The 22,124-nt window shown below is 41.9% G+C and overlaps 1 protein-coding gene and 1 non-coding gene across 2 annotated transcripts in view; one reads left to right on the top strand and one right to left on the bottom strand.

Annotated features, from left to right (window-relative positions):
* Positions 1-7,205, top strand: part of scospondin (subcommissural organ spondin) — an 852,118-nt gene extending 844,913 nt beyond the window's left edge. The window contains 1 exon segment of the mRNA XM_034168739.1: positions 6,955-7,205. Coding sequence (XP_034024630.1) covers positions 6,955-6,977 — 23 coding nt within the window. The 3' untranslated portion in view covers positions 6,978-7,205.
* Positions 7,206-16,609: 9,404 nt separating this feature from the next.
* On the bottom strand, positions 16,610-16,680 carry trnag-gcc. Its single transcript has one exon. It is a non-coding gene; the product is annotated as a tRNA-Gly (tRNA).
* Between the last annotated feature and the right edge of the window lie 5,444 nt (positions 16,681-22,124).

Below are 22,124 nucleotides of genomic sequence, written 5' to 3'. Positions count from 1 at the left end.
ATGTTGATGGTTTGGATGAAGTAACTAATGAGAATAACTCAGACAGAACAATCGGAGAGAAAGAGTCTAACCAAATACCGGCATCACTGAAAGCAGCCAAAGATAACGATACGTCTTTGGGATGGTTATGAGTAATTTTTTCTCTAATAGTTAAAATTTTGTTAGCAAAGAAAGTCATGAAGTCATTACTAGTTAAAGTTAATGGAATACTCAGCTCAATAGAGCTCTGACTCTTTGTCAGCCTGGCTACAGTGCTGAAAAGAAACCTGGGGTTGTTCTTATTTTCTTCAATTAGTGATGAGTAGAAAGATGTCCTAGCTTTACGAAGGGCTTTTTTATAGAGCAACAGACTCTTTTTCCAGGCTAAGTGAAGATCTTCTAAATTAGTGAGACGCCATTTCCTCTCCAACTTACGGGTTATCTGCTTTAAGCTACGAGTTTGTGAGTTATACCACGGAGTCAGACACTTCTGATTTAAAGCTCTCTTTTTCAGAGGAGCTACAGCATCCAAAGTTGTCTTCAATGAGGATGTAAAACTATTGACGAGATACTCTATCTCCCTTACAGAGTTTAGGTAGCTACTCTGCACTGTGTTGGTATATGGCATTAGAGAACATAAAGAAGGAATCATATCCTTAAACCTAGTTACAGCGCTTTCTGAAAGACTTCTAGTGTAATGAAACTTATTCCCCACTGCTGGGTAGTCCATCAGAGTAAATGTAAATGTTATTAAGAAATGATCAGACAGAAGGGAGTTATCAGGGAATACTGTTAAGTCTTCTATTTCCATACCATAAGTCAGAACAAGATCTAAGATATGATTAAAGTGGTGGGTGGACTCATTTACTTTTTGAGCAAAGCCAATAGAGTCTAATAATAGATTAAATGCAGTGTTGAGGCTGTCATTCTCAGCATCTGTGTGGATGTTAAAATCGCCCACTATAATTATCTTATCTGAGCTAAGCACTAAGTCAGACAAAAGGTCTGAAAATTCACAGAGAAACTCACAGTAACGACCAGGTGGACGATAGATAATAACAAATAAAACTGGTTTTTGGGACTTCCAATTTGGATGGACAAGACTAAGAGACAAGCTTTCAAATGAATTAAAGCTCTGTCTGGGTTTTGGATTAATTAATAAGCTGGAATGGAAGATTGCTGCTAATCCTCCACCCCGGCCCGTGCTACGAGCATTCTGACAGTTAGTGTGACTCGGGGGTGTTGACTCATTTAAACTAACATATTCATCCTGCTGTAACCAGGTTTCTGTTAGGCAGAATAAATCAATATGTTGATCAATTATTATATCATTTACCAACAGGGACTTAGAAGAGAGAGACCTAATGTTTAATAGACCACATTTAACTGTTTTAGTCTGTGGTGCAGTTGAAGGTGCTATATTATTTTTTCTTTTTGAATTTTTATGCTTAAATAGATTTTTGCTGGTTATTGGTAGTCTGGGAGCAGGCACCGTCTCTACGGGGATGGGGTAATGAGGGGATGGCAGGGGGAGAGAAGCTGCAGAGAGGTGTGTAAGACTACAACTCTGCTTCCTGGTCCCAACCCTGGATAGTCACGGTTTGGAGGATTTAAGAAAATTGGCCAGATTTCTAGAAATGAGAGCTGCTCCATCCAAAGTGGGATGGCTGCCGTCTCTCCTAACAAGACCAGGTTTTCCCCAGAAGCTTTGCCAATTATCTATGAAGCCCACCTCATTTTTTGGACACCACTCAGACAGCCAGCAATTCAAGGAGAACATGCGGCTAAACATGTCACTCCCGGTCTGATTGGGGAGGGGCCCAGAGAAAACTACAGAGTCCGACATTGTTTTTGCAAAGTTACACACCGATTCAATGTTAATTTTAGTGACCTCCGATTGGCGTAACCGGGTGTCATTACTGCCGACGTGAATTACAATCTTACCAAATTTACGCTTAGCCTTAGCCAGCAGTTTCAAATTTCCTTCAATGTCGCCTGCTCTGGCCCCCGGAAGACAATTGACTATGGTTGCTGGTGTCGCTAACTTCACATTTCTCAAAACAGAGTCGCCAATAACCAGAGTTTGATCCTCGGCGGGTGTATCGTCGAGTGGGGAAAAACGGTTAAAGATGTGAACGGGTTGGCGGTGTACACGGGGCTTCTGTTTAGGGCTACGCTTCCTCCTCACAGTCACCCAGTCGGCCTGCTTTCCCGGCTGCTCGGGATCTGCCAGGGGGGAACTAACGGCGGCTAAGCTACCTTGGTCCGCACCGACTACAGGGGCCTTGCTAGCTGTAGAATTTTCCACGGTGCGGAGCCGAGTCTCCAATTCGCCCAGCCTGGCCTCCAAAGCTACGAATAAGCTACACTTATTACAAGTACCATTACTGCTAAAGGAGGCCGAGGAATAACTAAACATTTCACACCCAGAGCAGAAAAGTGCGGGAGAGACAGGAGAAGCCGCCATGCTAAATCGGCTAAGAGCTAGTAGCTACGCTAAGCTAGCGGATTCCTAAAAACACGCAAAGCGAATAATGTGTAAATAATTTAGAGGTGATTCAGCAGAAGGAGTGCTTTAGTTAAGGCACGTAAAGATTACACTGGGAAACAAATCGTAATCTAGATAACTAGATCAATCTAACTGCGCAGATCAAACAGCTAACAGATACAGAAAAACACCGCTGTGCTCCGGAATAAGAAGTGATACAATACCGCAGTGAGAGCCGACCACCAGTAGAGTCAAGTAAAAAAGTAAAAAAAAAAAAATAAAAAAGTAAAAAAGTCTTGAAAAAGACTATTAGTTCAAAGTCCAAAGCAGCAGGTAGCAGTCTCTGTGTAAACAGTCCCAACAGAGAGCCAAAATTAACAGATACAGCAAAACACCGCACAAGCCAACAGTGTGACAAATACACCACTTTCAGTCATGTATCAGCAGAAATACGCCATAACAAATGCCATTTAGTCAGTTATCAGGGTGCTTTTTCTCTTAAAAAAAAAAAAAACAAACTTTTATGTCCTTTTGAGTTCAGGCATTTTTCCGCACCTTTACAGGACAACAACAGCCGCTGTGAGCAGACACACCTCCCTGTCTGTTCAGCACCTAGACTGGGTCACTCTCTGTGTTATGTAGTCATTCATTTTAATTATTTGTTATATAATTGCGTATGTAGGTATTGTTGGAAATATTTATATAACTGTCCTGGCGGTGGTTTCTGTGTTTTTAATCTGTGCACTCAGCCGTCATCCAGCTGTCAGTGTGCTGCGATCAGCTGACAGGCACCTCCCTGTGCTGTGTGCAATCAGACCTGGCTGTCCCGCCCCCATGTGATCAGATCTGTACATACATAGAGTGGGTTGCAAAAGTATTCAGCCCCTTAGTATTTCACATATTTTAATTTGTTTATAGCATTTCAAATACAAAAAGTAAATCAGGCTTCTCAATATAAATAAATGTGTCTTGAACTTTATTTACATCAGTTATGAAGAAATACAAACAGTATGGCACTCTATGGTAAATCTGTGTGGAGTAGACACTTCTCAAAAACTGAGTGACTGTGCAAGAAGAAGAGTGAGGAAAGACACCAACACCAAGTTACAGGCTTCTGTGGCTGTGATTGGAGAAATTGTGCATAGTGCATTTTTTGCATTTTGTATCCCCAGTTGTACACCTTCATGATGAAATGGCACAAAGGAGGGATTTATTAAAAAGAAGACTTGAAACTTCAGCTAAAATTTGCCAGAAGGTACGTCTGAGATGCAAGCCTAGATTTAATGTTTTGGTGAAAGAAAACCCTCCTCTGGGCCCTTAGTTTTTTATTTTTAATAAATTTGCAAAATCTAAAAAAAACAACAACCTTTTCACATTGTCATTATGGGGTATTGTGTGTTTGTTCCTCAAGCTCGGGTCGTCTGCCAGAGCTCTGGGAGTTTGTTCAGTACAGTATCTTAGCTGTTCCTAGGACTCCACTCTTCTGGACTTAGACCTCTGATATTGAGCCTGGAATCTGCTCGAGCCATTCTTCCAGTTTGGGTGTTACAGGTCCTCTTGCTCCTATTACCACTGGGACCACTTTGATTTTACCTTCCACATCTGCTCCAGTTCCTTCAGCCCCTGGTACCTCTCAATTTTCTCATACTCCTCGTTTCGGATGTTGCTGTCAGCTGGGACTACCACATCGATCACAACTGTGGTCTTCTTTCCCTTGTCAACCACCACTCTGTCTGGTTGGTTGGCCAGCAGCTGCTTGTATGTTTGGAATTTGATGATCCACAAGTCCTTAGCCCTGTCATTCTCAACCGGGGAATCTCTAATCCATATGCAGTGCAGAAGTTCCTGTACATGATTCCCAACACTTGGTTGTGCCTCTCAGGGTCTGCTGTCCCAGCTTGCATCTTGCATCCTGCTGCTGTATGCTGGATTGTCTCTAGGGCGTATTTGCACAATTTTCAATTTATTTTCAATTTATTTCCTTTATATAGCGCCAAATCACAACAGAGTTGCCTCAAGGCGCTTCACACAGGTAAGGTCTAACCTTACCAACCCCCAGAGCAACAGTGGTAAGGAAAAACTCCCTCTGAGGAAGAAACCTCAAGCAGACCAGACTCAAAGGGGTGACCCTCTGCTTGGGCCATGCTACAAACATAAATTACAGAAATAATTCACAGAACAATTCACGGACGAATATACAAGAATTGCTGTTGGTGCACAGGACAGGAGGATCGCCAACACAAACACAACTCCCATCTCTGGATGGAGCTGCACCTTAAACAGAGAAAAAACAGAATCAGGCATCAGAAAGACAAAAAATACTATATAATTTGCCAGTATTAATCAACAAGAAAAACAGAAGAAATACTAAGGTGATTGCCGGCCGCTAGCCCTAAGCTTCACTAAAAGACCCAGAATTTAGGTGAAGTTGAGGCCGCGGCCCACTTCAATTACTAATAACATGAATTAAAAGAGTAAAAAGCATAAAACAAAACTGCACCAGTATGCTAACCATATGAAAAGGAAAATAAGTGTGTCTTAAGTCTAGACTTGAAAGTCTCCACAGAATCTAATTGTTTTATTGACGCAGGGAGATCATTCCACAGAACAGGGGCACGAAAGAGAAAGCTCTGTGACCCGCAGACTTCTTATTCACCTTAGGGACACAAAGTAGTCCTGCACCCTGAGAACGTAAAGCCCGGGCCGGTACGTAAGGTTTACGTACCGTACCTATTAGCTGTGGTAGACACCTGCCTCTATGGATCTGGTGCTTAGGGCATGTTCTTGTGCTGCCATGATCAAGGCCTCTATGCTGTCCATTAGGCCGGCCTTTTCTTGTCACTGGTAAGACTTCATGATGTCAGACACATCCTCTGTCTGTCAATGATACATCCCATGGAGTGGCTTGGTCTTCCATAAAATCTCCACCTTCTGTTCCTTATCACTGTCTGTCTTCATCTGTCTGAGGCACTGTTGTAGCTGTTGTCTCTTCCTGGATTGTGGCTCTGGCACTCAGTAATCCTTGCCCTCCCTATTCCCATTGCTCATAGAGCCTCAGGGTTCTGGACTTTGGGTTTAAACCTCTGTGCATTATGAGAAAGAAGATTTTGTGTCTTGACATCAGTGGCATCTGTCTCCTCCTGTGGCCAACTTATTATCCCAGCTGGGTATCTGATAACTGGTTGGGCATGTGTATTGATGGCTCGAATCTTATTCCCACCATTGAGTTGGCTGATGTTGTGTATTTGTGCTGTTATTTTTGTGTGTTTTTCGGTTTCTCTACAATGCGCAGTCTGTGATGCTTTTTACCAACACAGTTTACACTTTAAATGTGCAATATTAGGATTGACAGGTACCTGCGCAAATATTTTGAAAAATAATAATGCTGAAATGGAGAAAGCTTTGAAAGGCTAAGGCTACATGTGAATTCTCATAAGATATATTTAGTACGCAAAAGCAATACCTCAGAATCCAGAGGGTATCCGAATACTCAGTGTGCATTACCAGTAGTCCTACAGTACCTGGATGATCTACTAACCTATCGTGCACAAACTGATGACACAACACAATCCCATGAGGCAGCTGGATGCTGGTAACTGAAGATCTTGTTTGGAAAACTCGAGGAAGACAGTGGACATACTTCAAAATGGTACACATGGTATGCAGTACCAATTCAAATGTTTGGACATGTAAGCATGGTTTTGTGTCCAAACATTTGACTGGTACAGTATGTTTGTACCAAAATACACCAGGAATCATTTCAAAAAGTCTGCATTTGCAAAAGAGAAATTTACACAGCATATGTGGGTCTGTGCACATGCGTCATCTGTTAACATCTGGGGCAAAGGACAGGAAAAATGTGATGGTGTAGTACACCTGATTAGTGTCCCTGCTGCTCGCTTGGTTCACAGATACTAAGTACTGATGCAGGGAGAGACATAGCTGTACCTAAAATGGTGCACACATTCTTGGCTAGAGGTCATCAACCCTGCTCCTGGAGATCACCTGTCCTACACATTTTCCACTTCTCCCTGCTGCACCCACTGCTAATTAACTAAGTCAGGTTATTTGGTGTAGAAGGCAACCACGCACTGAGTGTGAAAATGACTGTCAGGTGGAATGACACATGATGCATCGAGCACCACTTCATGCAGGGTAGAGGACAGGCCCTTACATGTTATACTGTTGACCGTAGTACAAAAAAAAAAAAAAAACAGTGAGACTGGACTTGTTTAGTCTTCAAAGCGTTAACCACTTCTTCAGACCTAAGAGGGAACAAGATGTCCGCTTGCTTTTGACAAAACATCTTCCACCTGGATGAATCAAAATCTTCACACTGTCTTTATTTAGCATTTTGAATATGCTGTATAATATGAAGCGACAACAGGTGCACTATTTTATGTTATCAAGTAAAAGGAGTATGTTTTTTTTAAACTACTGGAAATAACTTCCTCACTGACTGCTTTTCATTATTTGTGTGTTCACAGGAGGCGACCTGTCCAGACGCTAAGCCTGTTGTCATTGTGTTTGTGCGACCTAAATGTTTGTTTACTCATTGTGTGCGCATGAACCAGAGAGACAAATGACAACCTCATATGAATGACACTCTTAAAGTATCGTGTATGGCTGACAGACAGATGGACACATGGACAGCAGGATGATGATGATACTGATGATGATGGACACATTACTCTGTAGCTTTTAGTCACCATAAGACTGAGTACTACTGCTGATCATAGATTTCTTGTTTTGAACCCCCCCACTGTATGCTGCTGGTAATATTATGGGACCTATGCAGACCAAATGAGACCTATTATTCATTTAAGTGAAATGTTGCATGTTTAATTAAATAAACATGTGTACCAAAAGTTACCCTTGAACAGTTTGGTTCATCTTGTTTATTTTTAAGTAGATTTTGGATTCCCAGACCTGAGCTGTGGTTTTCATAATGTGTGGCTTGGGTGCGGACTTTGAAAAGCATAATATGAATGAATATTTGTCAGCCTCGTTTCTCTGTACCCTTATCAAGAGTGGAACTAGTGTCACCAAATGTATGGATTCCTGCTAACCAGTGGTAACAGTACCAACCAATACAATTAGTCACACAGCAAGCCATGTTTTCTGAGATTTGTAATAAATTGCTCAGAAACAACAAATACAGATGAGTCCAGAGCACCTGTCAGCCTCTGATAGTGACCTGTGCTAGCAGGAATCTGGACCTGGCACACGAGTTGTCACTCAAAGCGGCCCCACCTCAAATTATTTATAACTTGGGGTAGTTTCTGTTGTTGTTATGATTTAAGAAGAGTAACACAGCTGTTTAACAATGAATGGCTTCACCAAACCACTAACCATGAGTGGAAACAAATGTTTTTGTGTTATCATTCATATATTGTGAAAAATGGCCAATAAATCAAAAATTCTGCCAGGATATGTTAATTTTTGGGCACAACTGTATATATTAAAAGCCAAGTGCCCTGTGTGTGTGTGTGTGTGTGTGTGTGTGTGTGTGTGTGTGTGTGTGTGTGTGTGTGTGTGTGTGTGTGTGTGTGTGTGTGTGTGTGTGTGTGTGTGTGTGTGTGTGTGTGTGTGTACCTTTGAACGCGGACATGTGGAGAGCTGACATTTGGCATTTCATATGCTTGATGTATTTTAAGTCAAGGATGAACGCTGCCAAAATGGAACACAGATAAGACTCATATTTTTGGAGAAACTACGGATATTAGCTACCAACACTGAACAGTGGATGTTGATAACTACATTCTGGACTCACATGCCATTCCAAGTTATTATAGAAACTTTGCATAATTTATTGCCACCTTTGAAAAAAATGTCAGCTACCTACTTTGTATACTGTACCTGATCTAGAGCCCGTGGATCCCCGCGGGCAATGCACTAGTTGAACATTAAAATCTGAATGAAAATCATCATGAATTAAACATTTTTTACACTGTTTTAAACTTGTAAGAGCTCCATGTGACTATTTAATTGACGTGATAATTTAATTGAAGTGATTCAGCACAAAACCTGCACTATAGCTTACATACAAATTCCTCACCCAACAGATATATCAATGACAGTAATATACAAATAATGAATATTTATGAGTTCAGTGGTACGAATATTTCACCTCGTTGAATGGTATGTTCCAGCTTTCACATAATTAAATATTCATGCCATTGAAAGAATGTAAAAACAGAGAGGTGTGAAGGAGGCATTCTACATGAAACAGTTGAAACCCAGCCTTAACCGGGGAGGGGGTCTGAGACACGCTTTGCCCCCTGTTTACAATGGGGTACTCAGATCAAAGCAGTTTCAGTCTTTTGTTCATGGTAATGAGTCATTCACGCCATCAGGAGAGGCGTCAGTCCCATCGTTAGGAAAGACAGCTACCCTGTCATTAGGAGGGTGCTAACTAGTGCACAATAGGTGCTAATTAAAGCAATTGTTTAATCACTAGCCAATAGCAGTCTGCCTCTCGGTAGGAGGCGTCTGGTTAGGTTTAAAACTCCAGCTTTTGTGGCTTCTGTTTGTTCTTCTTGACAAGGGTCAGACAGAAGTCAGTCTAACAGAGCAAGAATTTTAGCTGAGGAAGCTTCTGCAATTTGAAGCAAAACATCCTCGCGTCAAGCAACCCAGTCCAGATGAAGATTCAAGCTTCTCGACAATGTAAAAACATTCATTATTTATTTTATATAATGGCTAAAATAGATCCTTGTCATTTGATATTTTATTAATTTATAAACAACAGAAAAGGGACTTACATTTTGGTGTTCCACTGCTGCTAAAGTCCAAATTGTGACGTGTAGTCCGGTGATCCTGTGTACTGACTTCGGACTTCCAGAAAAAAAGACTTTGTGTAGTTACTCAGTCTAGCCAAAAATCACGTCAGGTTTTCATCTGAACAGCTCTTCATGCATCCAGATGGCTTACAGCGGAGTGGATTTTGTGTGTGGATGTGTGTTACAAGAATTAGCTCCGTCAGTTAGCACAATGAAATCATCTCGCTTGTGTCGTCCCGCACGTGTGCATGCTCACACAACCGGTGTGTGTGTGTGTGTGTGTGTGTGTGTGTGTGTGCACGCGCAGAGTGCAATGGTACCAAACGTATGGAACCAAATTTGCACTCTAAATGGAACCAAATTGCACTCCCAATGCAATGCAACACAAATGGGATGATTAATCCATTTCATGTCACATACAAAGCATCAATCAAATGACAAGGATCCACTCAGCCATTATATAAAGCAAGTTATTTGTAGAAGAAAAGTATTTTGTTGGACTTCAGTGTGGACTTGCAGGAAACATGAACAAGGCTGCTTTTATATTTTTATTTTATTTTGTTTTTATTCCTCATGTCAGGGAACATTATTTTTACCTTTAGGCTGATTTGAGTGCTGCGGATGTGCTGATAGCATTATTTTTCATTGGTGCAATTGAAAATATACCTGGTGCTGATGTTTAAACCATTCAAAACTTGTCACAAAAAACACTATTAACCAACCAAGTAAGTGTTATCAAAACAAAACTGATCAAAGTGTGATTCATTTAGATCGTAAAAATTTGTTATAGGTGCTCTAAGTGGCAGGGGTGGTGGCCATGTGGTTAGTGAACTTGGTTTAAATGCAGAAAGTTCAAACCCTGCCACATTTCTCCATGTAATGTGGAGTTGCACCAGGAAGAGCATCTGGTGTAAAACCTGTGCCTATCAGTGTTGCCACAGTTACTTTGAAAAAGTAATCCAATTACTGATTACTCCTTGGAAAATTAACTTAGTTACCAGTGGTGGGCACAGTTCTGATAATCCGATAACAGATAATTATCAAAGATAATGTTTTCATTATCGGATTATCTTTTAAGATAACTTTAAACACCATCATTGGACTAATTATCTTCCGATGAATTTTTGTCCGATAACTTTTAAACCGATAAACAAAATAAACAAAGCTGAACAGTGACAAGCCATACATCCATCCATCCATTTTCTTCCGCTTTATCCGGAGTCGGGTCAAAGGGGCAGCAGCTCAAGCAAAGCCGCCCAGACCTCACGATCCACACAGGCGTTCCCAAGGCAGCCGAGAGATGTAATCCTTCCAGCGTGTCATGGGTCTTCCCCGGGGCCTCCTCCCCAGAACACCTCTCCAGCGAGGCGTCCAGGGGGCATCCGGAAAAGATTTTGGTAATGTAAAAAACATTACCAAGATGTTGATGTTGAAATATTCTGTTTTAACTAAATGGAGTGTTTAAGTGTCTATTAATACTGTGTGTCCATTTGAGCTAAGCTACCACGTGGCATTCATTCATTCATCCTTTATTTTTGACAAACTTAAAGTTTAACCTGACGCTTTAAGGCGTCAAATTTAGGGGTATCTGTGAAAACGCTGAAAGAAGGGTCCTATTTGTTGGCTTCCAGTATATTCTCAGTGTCATTTTCTGTTGTCTTTGTGTGCACGCTATTTTAGTAAGAGTAGAGACGGCATATCTCCCCGGTCCCCACAAATCAATAATACAAAGTGCCAGGGGATCACCCAAGTACACCCTCACACTAAATATGAATGAAATTGGTCAAATGGTTCTTGAGATATCATGCTAACAAGGGTGTCAATGGCAATATCTTGAATATCTCACTGTGACCCTGAAATTGACAGCAAGGTGAATGTAATCAACTAGTGTTGGGGGATCACCCAAGTACAACATTATGCAAAAAATGAATGAAATTGATGGTTCTTGAGATATCATGCAAACAAGCAAAAACGTACGAACTGACATGATGATCGTTGTATCCCGCCTGTATTCCATACGGGGGGATAATAATAATAATAAGCATTTAACTGGGTTTCAGTCTAGCACCCCCCCCCACCCCCCCCCAATCCATCTCTCTTTCTCTCTCTCTCACACATACGGCATTGAGTTTTGAGCCCTACTTGCAATATATGATTCTTCTTGCCTCAAATGTGCGTACCTGACCTCTAGCCTGTTGCCTCGACCACGCCGACTGCCTGATGATTTTTGTACTGCTGCTTTTTCTTGTCTGCCTATTTGTGTACTGACCTCTGCTATCCACACAAGTAAAGCCTTTTTACAACAAGAGCCGTCTATTTGAGCCGTGCATTTGTGTCCAGCAATTCCTGACCATCCATCCTGATAATTATATGTCACTTAGGAATTTGAATTACAATAATATTGTATTACTATGAGGACAAATAGTTTAGGGCTGTAATTTTTGATGTTTTACTTTTTAGATGTTATTTAAATGGAACACCCTGTTATGTGTCGACGCGGGTTGAGGAGCGGACCTGCGTCAGACAGAACCCAGCGCTACAAATAACCAGAAAAGCGGTTCCAAAAACAATATATTTATTACACCCGCTGTGCATAAAAAGTGTAAAAACAAGTCCTTCTGGTGGAGTGACTGTTGGCACGCTCTCCAGCGCCCGCAAGGATCAAAGCCCGGCGCTCCTGGACCCACTACCACCGCCAAACACCCCCCAGGTGGACACAACAAACTGACTCTCTGTGAAGCAAAGAAGAGGTGAGGTAAGTCAGCAGTTACAACAATATCTTTCAAAAGACACACGCTATCAGCAACACATTCAGGTCTGTATCTTTTTTAACTTTATGCAAATGAGCAGCTTCTCATAACAAGTGGAGGATCACTTATCTGCACGCCACAGCAGTCAGAAGCAAGCTGCACAATTCTCATCACAATTCAAGTCTACTATGTAACAAAACACCAAGTTACTATCAACAATTAGTCAAACACTTAATTACCTTTAATGTGTGCTGACAGCATGTGTCCTCACCCTTCCTTGCTTCACGGGCTCGATGTGTCAAACACAGGCGCGGTCCTCAGCGTCTCACAAACGAACATCACAAGGTCGAGTTCCCGGCAGTTCTGCTTGAATCACACATGACTTAAATGCAGAACGCCATCCAATTATCTGCTTCAGCTGAAAGTCTTTAAGGTTGCATGTGAGCACCCGTCACAGGTGCTACACATGATGTTGATGAGGGTGAGGATTCTTCAGCCAGCACCTTCTCCACAGACAAATCAGTTTCCATGCCACCTGAAGAGCAAAGAAAAGAAAAGAACACCAATATATCCAGCCACACCCCCCAACACACAACACACCCCCGCTCATCAAAACGTTTTTGTGCTGCCCCTGGAAATCTGCATTCACACTCATTTCTGAAAGTGGAGGTGGTTACAAACATATTTATGAACAGTTCGAACATGAAACATTTAAATATGACCAACACTAAAACAGGAGATTCAATAACAGGTGTAATTAACTCAGAAAGCACAAAAATAAATATGATAGCATACTTTTCCCCATCAATAGTGACTGAGGGAAACCTGAAAATCATTCAGTCCATTGACTCTGAAAGTTCAAAACTACAGGTTGTGGAACAATTATTATTGTTAATAATCAAGTTATACTGTTATAAATTTGGGCGGCACAGTGGTGTAGTAGTTAACACTGTCGCCCCACAGCAAGAAGGTTGCGAAAGGTTCCTGCCTTTTCTGTATGGAGTTTGCATGTTCTCCACATGTCTGAATTGGAAACTTTAAACTGACTGTAGGTGTGCGTGCGGGTGTTAATTTGTTTGTCTGTCTATATGGGACCCTGCAACAGACTGGCGTCCTGCCCAGGGTGTACCCTGCCTCATGACCTATGACTGCTGGGACAGGCTCCAGGCTATACTCCGTTACTCCTTAATCGGAGTAACCCAGTATAGAAAATGGATGGATGGATGCTATAAAGTTGCACTTTGCTCTAAAACCATTCTAATGCTAGTTTTCCTCTTTCTGCACCTTCCTACAGAGGTGCTGCATTCAGCAGGCATCCAGCCACAGATCATTGCTTTCGGCAAGCAGCAGAGCACAGCATGAAGACACAGCACACAGTCATGGATCTGAATGATATATGCACACACTCCATCCTCAACTCTTGAAATTTCAGACTGTGTGAACATTTCCACACTTACAAGCTGATGTAACTGCCAAATAATAAAAATAGTATTTTTTTTTTAAATGTGAGCAGGTGAAACTTTAACTTGCACATGCTCAGAAAAGGTTGGTCACAGTCTGCAACCTTTCAACAGACAGTTGGTCTGTAGGTACTGGGTGCACAGAGCGCCACAGACCATGGGCAGATCCCTGCTTACACAGATACATGTTAACATCAGCATAAAAACTCCCTAATGGGCAAATGTCCCCCTGAAAACTACAATTTGGTTTCAAATGGCAGTTGACTGTTACCGGGTTTTCCCTACATTGTACATGCCCAGCACCAGAGTGTTTTTAACCTCTTAAAATATGTTAAGGTTAGCCATCTTTGACCTTGTCCAAGGTCTGTGTCCCAAGAATGCTTCCTGTGAATTTGAAATCTGTGGCAGTAATAGAAGTGGATTTATTCTTTACACGCACACACACACACACACACACACACACACACACACACACACACACACACACACACACACACACACACACACACACACACACACACACACACACACACACACACACAGACAGACAGATGCCAGGTCTTCACAATACCCGATGGCCATATGTTGGCCTCGGGTGAAAAAAAAAGAAATAGTGCCCAACACAGTGTAAGCTGATTCAATTCACCTGTCTGTGAGGCAGTGTCTGTAGTGCAGGGCTGGTTGTTGCAGCTTTGGCTCTGCAGAGTCCTGCCAGTGCAGTTGTGTCCACCATTTTTAGGAGGAGGAGCTGAGCATGTCCTGTTTCTCTGCCTGATACCGCCTCCACACTGAACGTCACACTCTGACCACTCTGTCCAGTCAGACCAATGGCCATCAACTGCAGGATGACAGGATCACAGGTGTGGTTACCTGAAGTACTAAGCACTTGTGGGAAAATGCATCAAACTGTGGAGGTTCCATAAAACAGTGGAAAGAGGGAAGACCTGGACAAGCACGAGGGAAGCAGGGACGGCTGTCAAACTGAGTTCCATCACAGGCACCTCCTGGTAGAGCCTCCCTCAGTATGTCCCTCTGTCGGAACAAGGAGCCCCGACCACAGGACACACTGCACTGCCTCCATGCTGTCCATGGAGACATGATGCAGTCCACTGGAAAAGAGAATATGTTGGGGGAAGCATCAGTCGTTCCTTATTGAGTTTGATTTTAGATGCAGATTTGTTTCCTACCACAGTCTTTTTCATCAGATCCATCCACACAGTCTGTCTGCAGGTTACATCTGTGATCAAGGTGAACACACTCCCCACTGTCACAGGAGAACTGCTTGACAGAGCACAGGCTCGGCACCGCGGGGTACAGTGGAGTCACCTCTGGCCTCACTGTAGTGCCTAATTAACAGTAATTTTGCAGGAAAATTATAGAGAATTCACAAGGACTGATTTCTTTTTTCTTTTCTGACAAAATAGAAAGTTATGTAAACATCATAAAAGTAGAGAGACTGGAATGCCAACTCAAGATCTCATTCCACTGAGTTCTGTTTGTGAGCTTGCGACCCCGAGATTTCAGCCACTCAGCCGCGAGAGTTGGGGTAATTCACTTCCTGTCGTCTGCCAGCAATAACACCAGATGCACTTTTAAAGCACAGTTACTGCGTGTTTTCTTGCGTTTTCTACCGTGTCTTCAACAGGTTAGCCCCTCAAAGTATGTTCAAAGTGTAGCTTGAATGAAGTTCTTGTTGATTTTAAATCGTATTCAGGACAAAACCTGCACATATTATTTGTAAGAGCATGCAGACTGTCAGCAACTGTGGCAGAAAATCAAGGTCAATAATCATTCATTATTCATAAAATGTGTATAAAAATACAATAAAAGCACACGTCATTCATCATTTAAAAAGCATTTTTCGTAAAACATAAATATAACCGTATAAAACTCATAAATTGCAAAGTAAAAGTCATCAAACACCATAATAAAATTGTCAATCAAAAATCAAACACCAAAAAATAATCACAGTATTCCTTTGACATTATAACACTTGGAGCATTTACCACATGATGAGGGAGGCTGTTCCACAAAGTTACAACTAAATATAAAATATTTTCTTGAGTCATATCTGTATATTTGCACCTCAGTGTGAGAGTGACCTCTCAAACAAGTAAACTCTCTTTTGGAAAAAAAAAATTACGGCCTGGAAAAAAATTATTTATATATATTTGGGGGGAGGATGGGGATTTTAGTCAGTCCAATGGCAACATGCAGAGATGTGTGCAATATCAGATGTTGCGGGCCTCACTGCAGCAATTTATATCCCCCCACCCCCCCCCAAGATTTCCAAGAAATATTGGCTGGCATTAGTCTTGAAGATCCTGAGATTGTTCCAAAAGAACCACGTTCTTTTGCTGAACAACCAAACTCATTGTTAAGAACAATTCACATTTATTTTCAGTCATAAATTATTTTGATATCACTGAGGTATTGTTAAAGATTTTGTATATATGTTATCACTGTTAAACGTTTGTACATTTGTCTTCTTTCTCATGAGAACGGTGTTGTGCTGTTTTGCACTTCACCCTGAGAATGTATGTGTTATTCAACCTTGTTTTAGCTTTGTCTTCTTTCTCATGAGAACGGAGATGTGCTGTTTTGCACCTGTCTTAATGCAATCCTGAGAATTCAATTTTGTTTTAGCACTCTGGGGTCAATCTGAGCTGGGAATGAAGGACTGGATGTACTTATTGTTATAACATAACTTTGTTTTCGCAGCCTCTAACGACTGGGAGCAAGAGAACGTTTTGACTATTGTGATGTGGTGTTTAGTGTGAAGGAGTGTGGAAGACAGGACACTTCAGGCAGATGCAGAACAGCTGATACCTGCAACAGACGAACGAGATGTGCTGACCTGAAGTGTTCTTCCTTACAGCTGCACTTGACGTATGCGTTTATGTTATGGGAAGAAACTTGTCTTGCGTCATTACCCCCACCCTTAGGACAAGTTTCTTGTTTATGTGATGAGGGCGTCTCTTAATAAAAAGAGCGGAAAAGCAGGCCAGACTTTAGTGTAGCCTTGGTGTACAGCCTGGCCGCACTCCGCGCGTAATATTTGATTTTCTGTCTCACTGGTGTTTCTTGACTCTGTTTGTCTTGTTAAAGGTTTTAAAAATGTTTGGAGGAGAAAATACCCAACATTGACTGGGGGCTCGTCCGGGAGTTGAACCCGGGACCTCTCGCATGGCAGGCGAGAATTCTACCACTGAACCACACCCATATTTCCTGTGAAAAAGGCTCCGCCCTCAGTGGGGTGGAGAATGATTCAAGATCTGCAGGCAGTAAATGCTGCTGTGATTAAAAGAGCACCATGTGTCCCAGATCCACACACCTTGTTAAATTCGCTGAGACCAAATTCTAATAGTTTCTCAGTAATTGACATAAGGACAACGATATACATTCACCAGATTACCGCAGGGTTACGCAGAGAGTCCAACTATTTATTCTCAAGTCATGTCAGCATGTTTAGCCAATTTCGTTCCACCGGCAGATAGCCAACTATTAGTGTATGTTGATGACATTTTGATTGCCTCTGACACACGAGAAAACTGCATAACTGACACAGTAGCATTATTATGTTTCTTATTTGACAATGGCCACAGAGTGAGTAGAAACAAAGTTCAGTTGTGTAGGGATAAAGTAAAATATTTAGGACATGAGTTATCAGCCACAGGGCGCACGATCCTGTCTGACAGGAAGGAAGCAATTTTGCACGCTCCAAAACCACAAACCAAAAAGCAGATGATGTCATTTCTTGGATTGACAAATTACTGCAGGGCATGGATTCCTTGCTATGCAGAGTTGACTAGTCCACTTTCTGATTTGATGTACAAAGATGATATTTCAATGTCAACCGTGTTGGAATGGAACAAAGATGCTGAGGAAGCCTTTGTAAAAGTAAAACCAACATTAGTGTCATCCACAGTTTTGGCACTACCAGATTATAGTAAACCATTTACTCAAACAGTTGATTGTAAGAATAAGTTCATGACTAGTGTTTTGGTTCAAGTGTATGGCTCAAAATTGAGGCCAGTTGCCTACTACTCATCTAAATTGGATGCAGTAGCAAGTGCTTTACCACCATGCGTACAGGCTGTTGTTGCGGCCTCTATGGCTGTTCAAAGTAGCAGTAATGTTGTTCTATTCCATCAGTTGACATTGAAAGTTCCACATGCAGTCTCTGCACTTTTGTTGCAGACAAACATGAGCCTTTTGTCCCCAGCAAGACATCTTTCGTGCATGTCCTTGCTATTATCACAGCCACACCTTACGATAGAGCGCTGTACAACATTGAATCCCTCCACATTGATACCTTTACCTGAGGATGGTGAGCCGCACAATTGTCTTGATGTAGCAACAGTTTGTACAAAAGCACGCCCAGACCTCCGGGACACACCCATCCCAAACAGTACAATCGTGTATGTGGATGGTTCTTCCACCAAAAATGCTTATGGACAAACACAATCTGGATATGCTGTCGTCACAAATTCAGAAGTATTAGATTCTGCTTCATTGCCATCGTCATTTTCAGCACAAGCAGCTGAATTAGTTGCTTTAACTGCAGCTTGCTATCTGTTTCAAGGTACGGCCGTATCAATTTATACAGACAGCCAGTACGCTTTCAGCACAGTGCATGTGTTTGCAAAACTGTGGGAGGAGCGTGGAATGGTGACATCATCTGGAAAGCCAGTGACTCATGCCACTCTCCTAACTGCCCTACTGCAAGCTGTGAAGTTGCCTCAACAAATTGCTATATGCAAATGTGCGGCTCACACTAAAGGCTCTGACAGTGTTTCAAAAGGAAATGATTTTGCTGACAGAGTAGCAAAAGAGGCAGCAGCAGCTTCTTCTATTTTTGTTATACAGGAAACAACTCCAGATTTGTATATAGGTCGTACACTGCTTGCTGATATGCAACAGCAGGCAACAGACAGAGAAAAACAAATGTGGATAGCTAAAGGCGCTACGTATGCAAATGACTTGTACGTATGACCACAAAAGAAACCCATATTGCCAAAAAATATGTTTAAATGGGCAGCTATTATGAGCCATGGCGTGACGCATGTCTCATCAGGGGGTATGATATCGCAATTGCAATCTATTTTTTGTCTTTATGGGTTCGATGCATATGCAAAACAGCATTGTAGAGCATGCATGATATGTGCAAAACACAACTCACAAGGCAATTTGAGACCCCAAAGAGGTAAATTTCCAACACCACAATATCCCTTTCAAGTGATTCATATGGATTATATACAGCTGAGTAAACATGAAGGGAAGGAATTTTGTTTAGTCATAATTGATGCCTTCTCAAAATGGGTAGAATTGTTCCCTACAAAACATGCAGATTCACTTACAGTGGCTAAAGCATTATGCAAAGACATCATCCCACGATTTGGAATACCAGAAACAGTCTATTCAGATAACGGAGCGCATTTTGTTAATGCAATAGTGCAATACGTAGGAGAAGCACTACAGGTTAATCTCAAAAATCATTGTGCTTATCATCCACAAAGCGCCGGATTAGTGGAAAGGATGAATGGAACAGTAAAAAACAGACTTAGAAAGACAATGGAGGAAACAGGCAGACCATGGACACATTGTGTAGATTTGGTAAAAATGTATATAAACATAACTAGTACCATGGGGTTGACACCGTATGAAACATTGTTTGGCAGAAAATATCGATTGCCATATTATGGACAAATTTGGGATGTACCTGAGGAAGCCAATTTGGCGGATTACATGAGAAAAATGTTAGAAGGACAACGAGGGAGAGTTCCAAACACTGATGATCCCATTTCTCCACAGGAGGACCCTAAAGTGGTACCTGGAGACTGGGTGTTGATAAGAAGCATCAAGAGAAAACACTGGCATTCACCTAAATGGGAAGGGCCCTATCAAGTACTACTCACAACACCCACAGCTTTGAAAATTGGGGAAAGAAGTACATGGATTCATTTAACTCACTGTAAGAAAGTCATTTCTGCAGACACAGACAAACAGTAAGAACAGTAGGACAAGACTAGTAATAGTGTGTGAGCTTGGTGTTAAGATCCAGGTTAGACACGAAAGCTAGCAGAAGACATTAAGAAGCCACTGTTCTGAACATAGGTGTGCTGTAGTGTGCAGAAATGGCGAAAGAAAAAGATAAAAAGAAAGGGGGTTTCTGGACCCCACGGACAGTCCTTGTTATGCTACTTTTCTTTTTTGAATTGGTATTATTATTAAAAGCCATGAGCACGGGACATGATAATAAGGATCACATCCACAGATTGCAGAGACCAAAAAGAAGTAACAAAGACCCCAGTCCGATAATCAATGCCACAGTACATAGCTGTGATGGGAATAATGCATACCGATTTGGTGTACAGGCCTGCATTCCTAGAAATACTTCTGTGATCATCTCTGTACCATATAGTGCTCTTATCCATGGAATGCCGGATGGTGACAGAGGGACTAATTACGGAAATAGTTTCTCATGGTATATGACCAACGATCAACAAGATAGGAGATGGGAAACGTTGGTAGCCGATGAATGGAGTAGATGGACACCAAGATGGGCACAAACCGAGTGGGCTAAGTACCAGAGTCAAAGTCTCAAAATGTATCAAACAGATGATAAGCTGTCTATAGTGGTGAATACCACAGAAAAAGGAACCATATTCCCACCTGATATAGAGGGAGACTGTTGGTTGTTCCTCCTTTGGGTATACAAACAAGGAAAAGATCCGTATTTCCATTTCTTCCTCTGTGAAACAGATAGAGTACAGCAACCAATATTGACCGACTTAAGTACGTCAAAGGGGGTGTCCATACAAGCAAAGGGGGTGCCCATACAAGCAAAGGGGGTGTCTGTACAAGGCACAAAAGACGTGAAGGCAGATGACTGGTTCCTAGTAACTACAGGAATTAGTGGACAAAATAACAATTGGCTTTTAATGGCAGAACAAGCAGGACTAGCAGCAAAGAAGGACTGTGTTGTGTGTATGGGACCCAGACCTATATTACAGGTAATACCGGCAGCATTACCCAAAGACTGTCTACTGACTGCTATGACACAGACATACATTGCGGCAAACAACAAATGTTCTAAGTGGGACAAGATCTATCCAGTGACCAAATTGACTAAGATTAAACCTTTATTCTCAAGCAAAGTTGGGCATGCTAACCATACATGTGTACACTTGACAGGGACAAGTAAGACTTTGGGTAGCTTAAACCACACCGCCTGGTGTAAGAATGTGGTCCATAGTACTCCCACATTCAAACCTGTCGGGAGGAGTGACGTATGGTGGTGGTGTGGGGATAACAGAATCTTTGACAGACTGCCACGAAATGTGTCAGGTTATTGTGCATTAATATCATTATTGTTACCAGTTGAAGCCATACCCATGACCCCTGAAGACGTTACGACATATGCAGCCTCTCTTATTCCTGAAGATTGGCAGAAAGACGTAGCCAGACATAGAGTGAAAAGAGATTGGAAAGGAGTGGGAAATCCAACATATATTGACGCAATAGGAGTCCCCAGGGGAGTGCCTGACGAGTATAAACTGGTTAATCAAATAGCAGCTGGATTCGAATCTTCCATCTGTTGGTGGTGCTCCATTAATAAAAACGTGGACAGAATAAACTACATCCACTACAATGTACAGAAATTAGGAAATTGGACTGAGGAAGGATTTAAGGCTGTCCATTCACAGTTAGAAGCCACGTCCCTTATGGCCTTCCAGAATCGCATTGCTCTGGATATGTTGTTGGCAGAGAAAGGAGGTGTTTGTGCCATGTTCGGAGAACAATGCTGCACATTCATTCCCAACAACACAGCTGCAGACGGCAGTCTCACTCAAGCCATTGACGGGCTGAGAACGTTGAACAGGAAGATGAAAGAGCACAGTGGAGTAAACACCGAAGGCTGGGATTGGTGGCTGGAAGGGATGGGAAAATGGAGGTCTTTGATTTCTTCACTATTAGTGTCTATAGCAGTATTTGCTGCAATTCTAACATTGTGTGGATGTTGTTGTATTCCATGTCTCCGAGGCCTTGTAAATAGAATGATAACCACAGCAATAAGTCCAGGACCAGGAGGGGGTCCAGCATCATATCCACTTCTGGGGACAGATGACGACAAGGAGGACGATGGCTCTCCTGACCTGTACCCAGACCAATGGAAGTATGATGACCCAGACACCGATGATGGTGACAATGATGACATCACCTCTGGGGTGTAAGCCTATAGAGAAAACATACCATGATGAACCTCTTAGTGAAAATCTCAAAAAGAAGTGCTAAGCTGAGTGATGCCTACTGTATGTTTAACAGGCGATAAACAGGAGGGGAATGTTAAAGATTTTGTATATATGTTATCACTGTTAAACGTTTGTACATTTGTCTTCTTTCTCATGAGAACGGTGTTGTGCTGTTTTGCACTTCACCCTGAGAATGTATGTGTTATTCAACCTTGTTTAGCTTTGTCTTCTTTCTCATGAGAACGGTGTTGTGCTGTTTTGCACTTCACCCTGAGAACGTACGTGTTATTCAACCTTGTTTTAGCTTTGTCTTCTTTCTCATGAGAACGGAGATGTGCTGTTTTGCACCTGTCTTAATGCAATCCTGAGAATTCAATTTTGTTTTAGCACTCTGGGGTCAATCTGAGCTG

The sequence above is a fragment of the Thalassophryne amazonica genome, chromosome 1, assembly GCF_902500255.1.
Source record: "Thalassophryne amazonica chromosome 1, fThaAma1.1, whole genome shotgun sequence".
NCBI classification, from domain to species: Eukaryota; Metazoa; Chordata; class Actinopteri; order Batrachoidiformes; family Batrachoididae; genus Thalassophryne; species Thalassophryne amazonica.
Note: the sequence above shows the minus strand (reverse complement) of the source record. Positions and strands in the feature narration are given on the sequence as shown.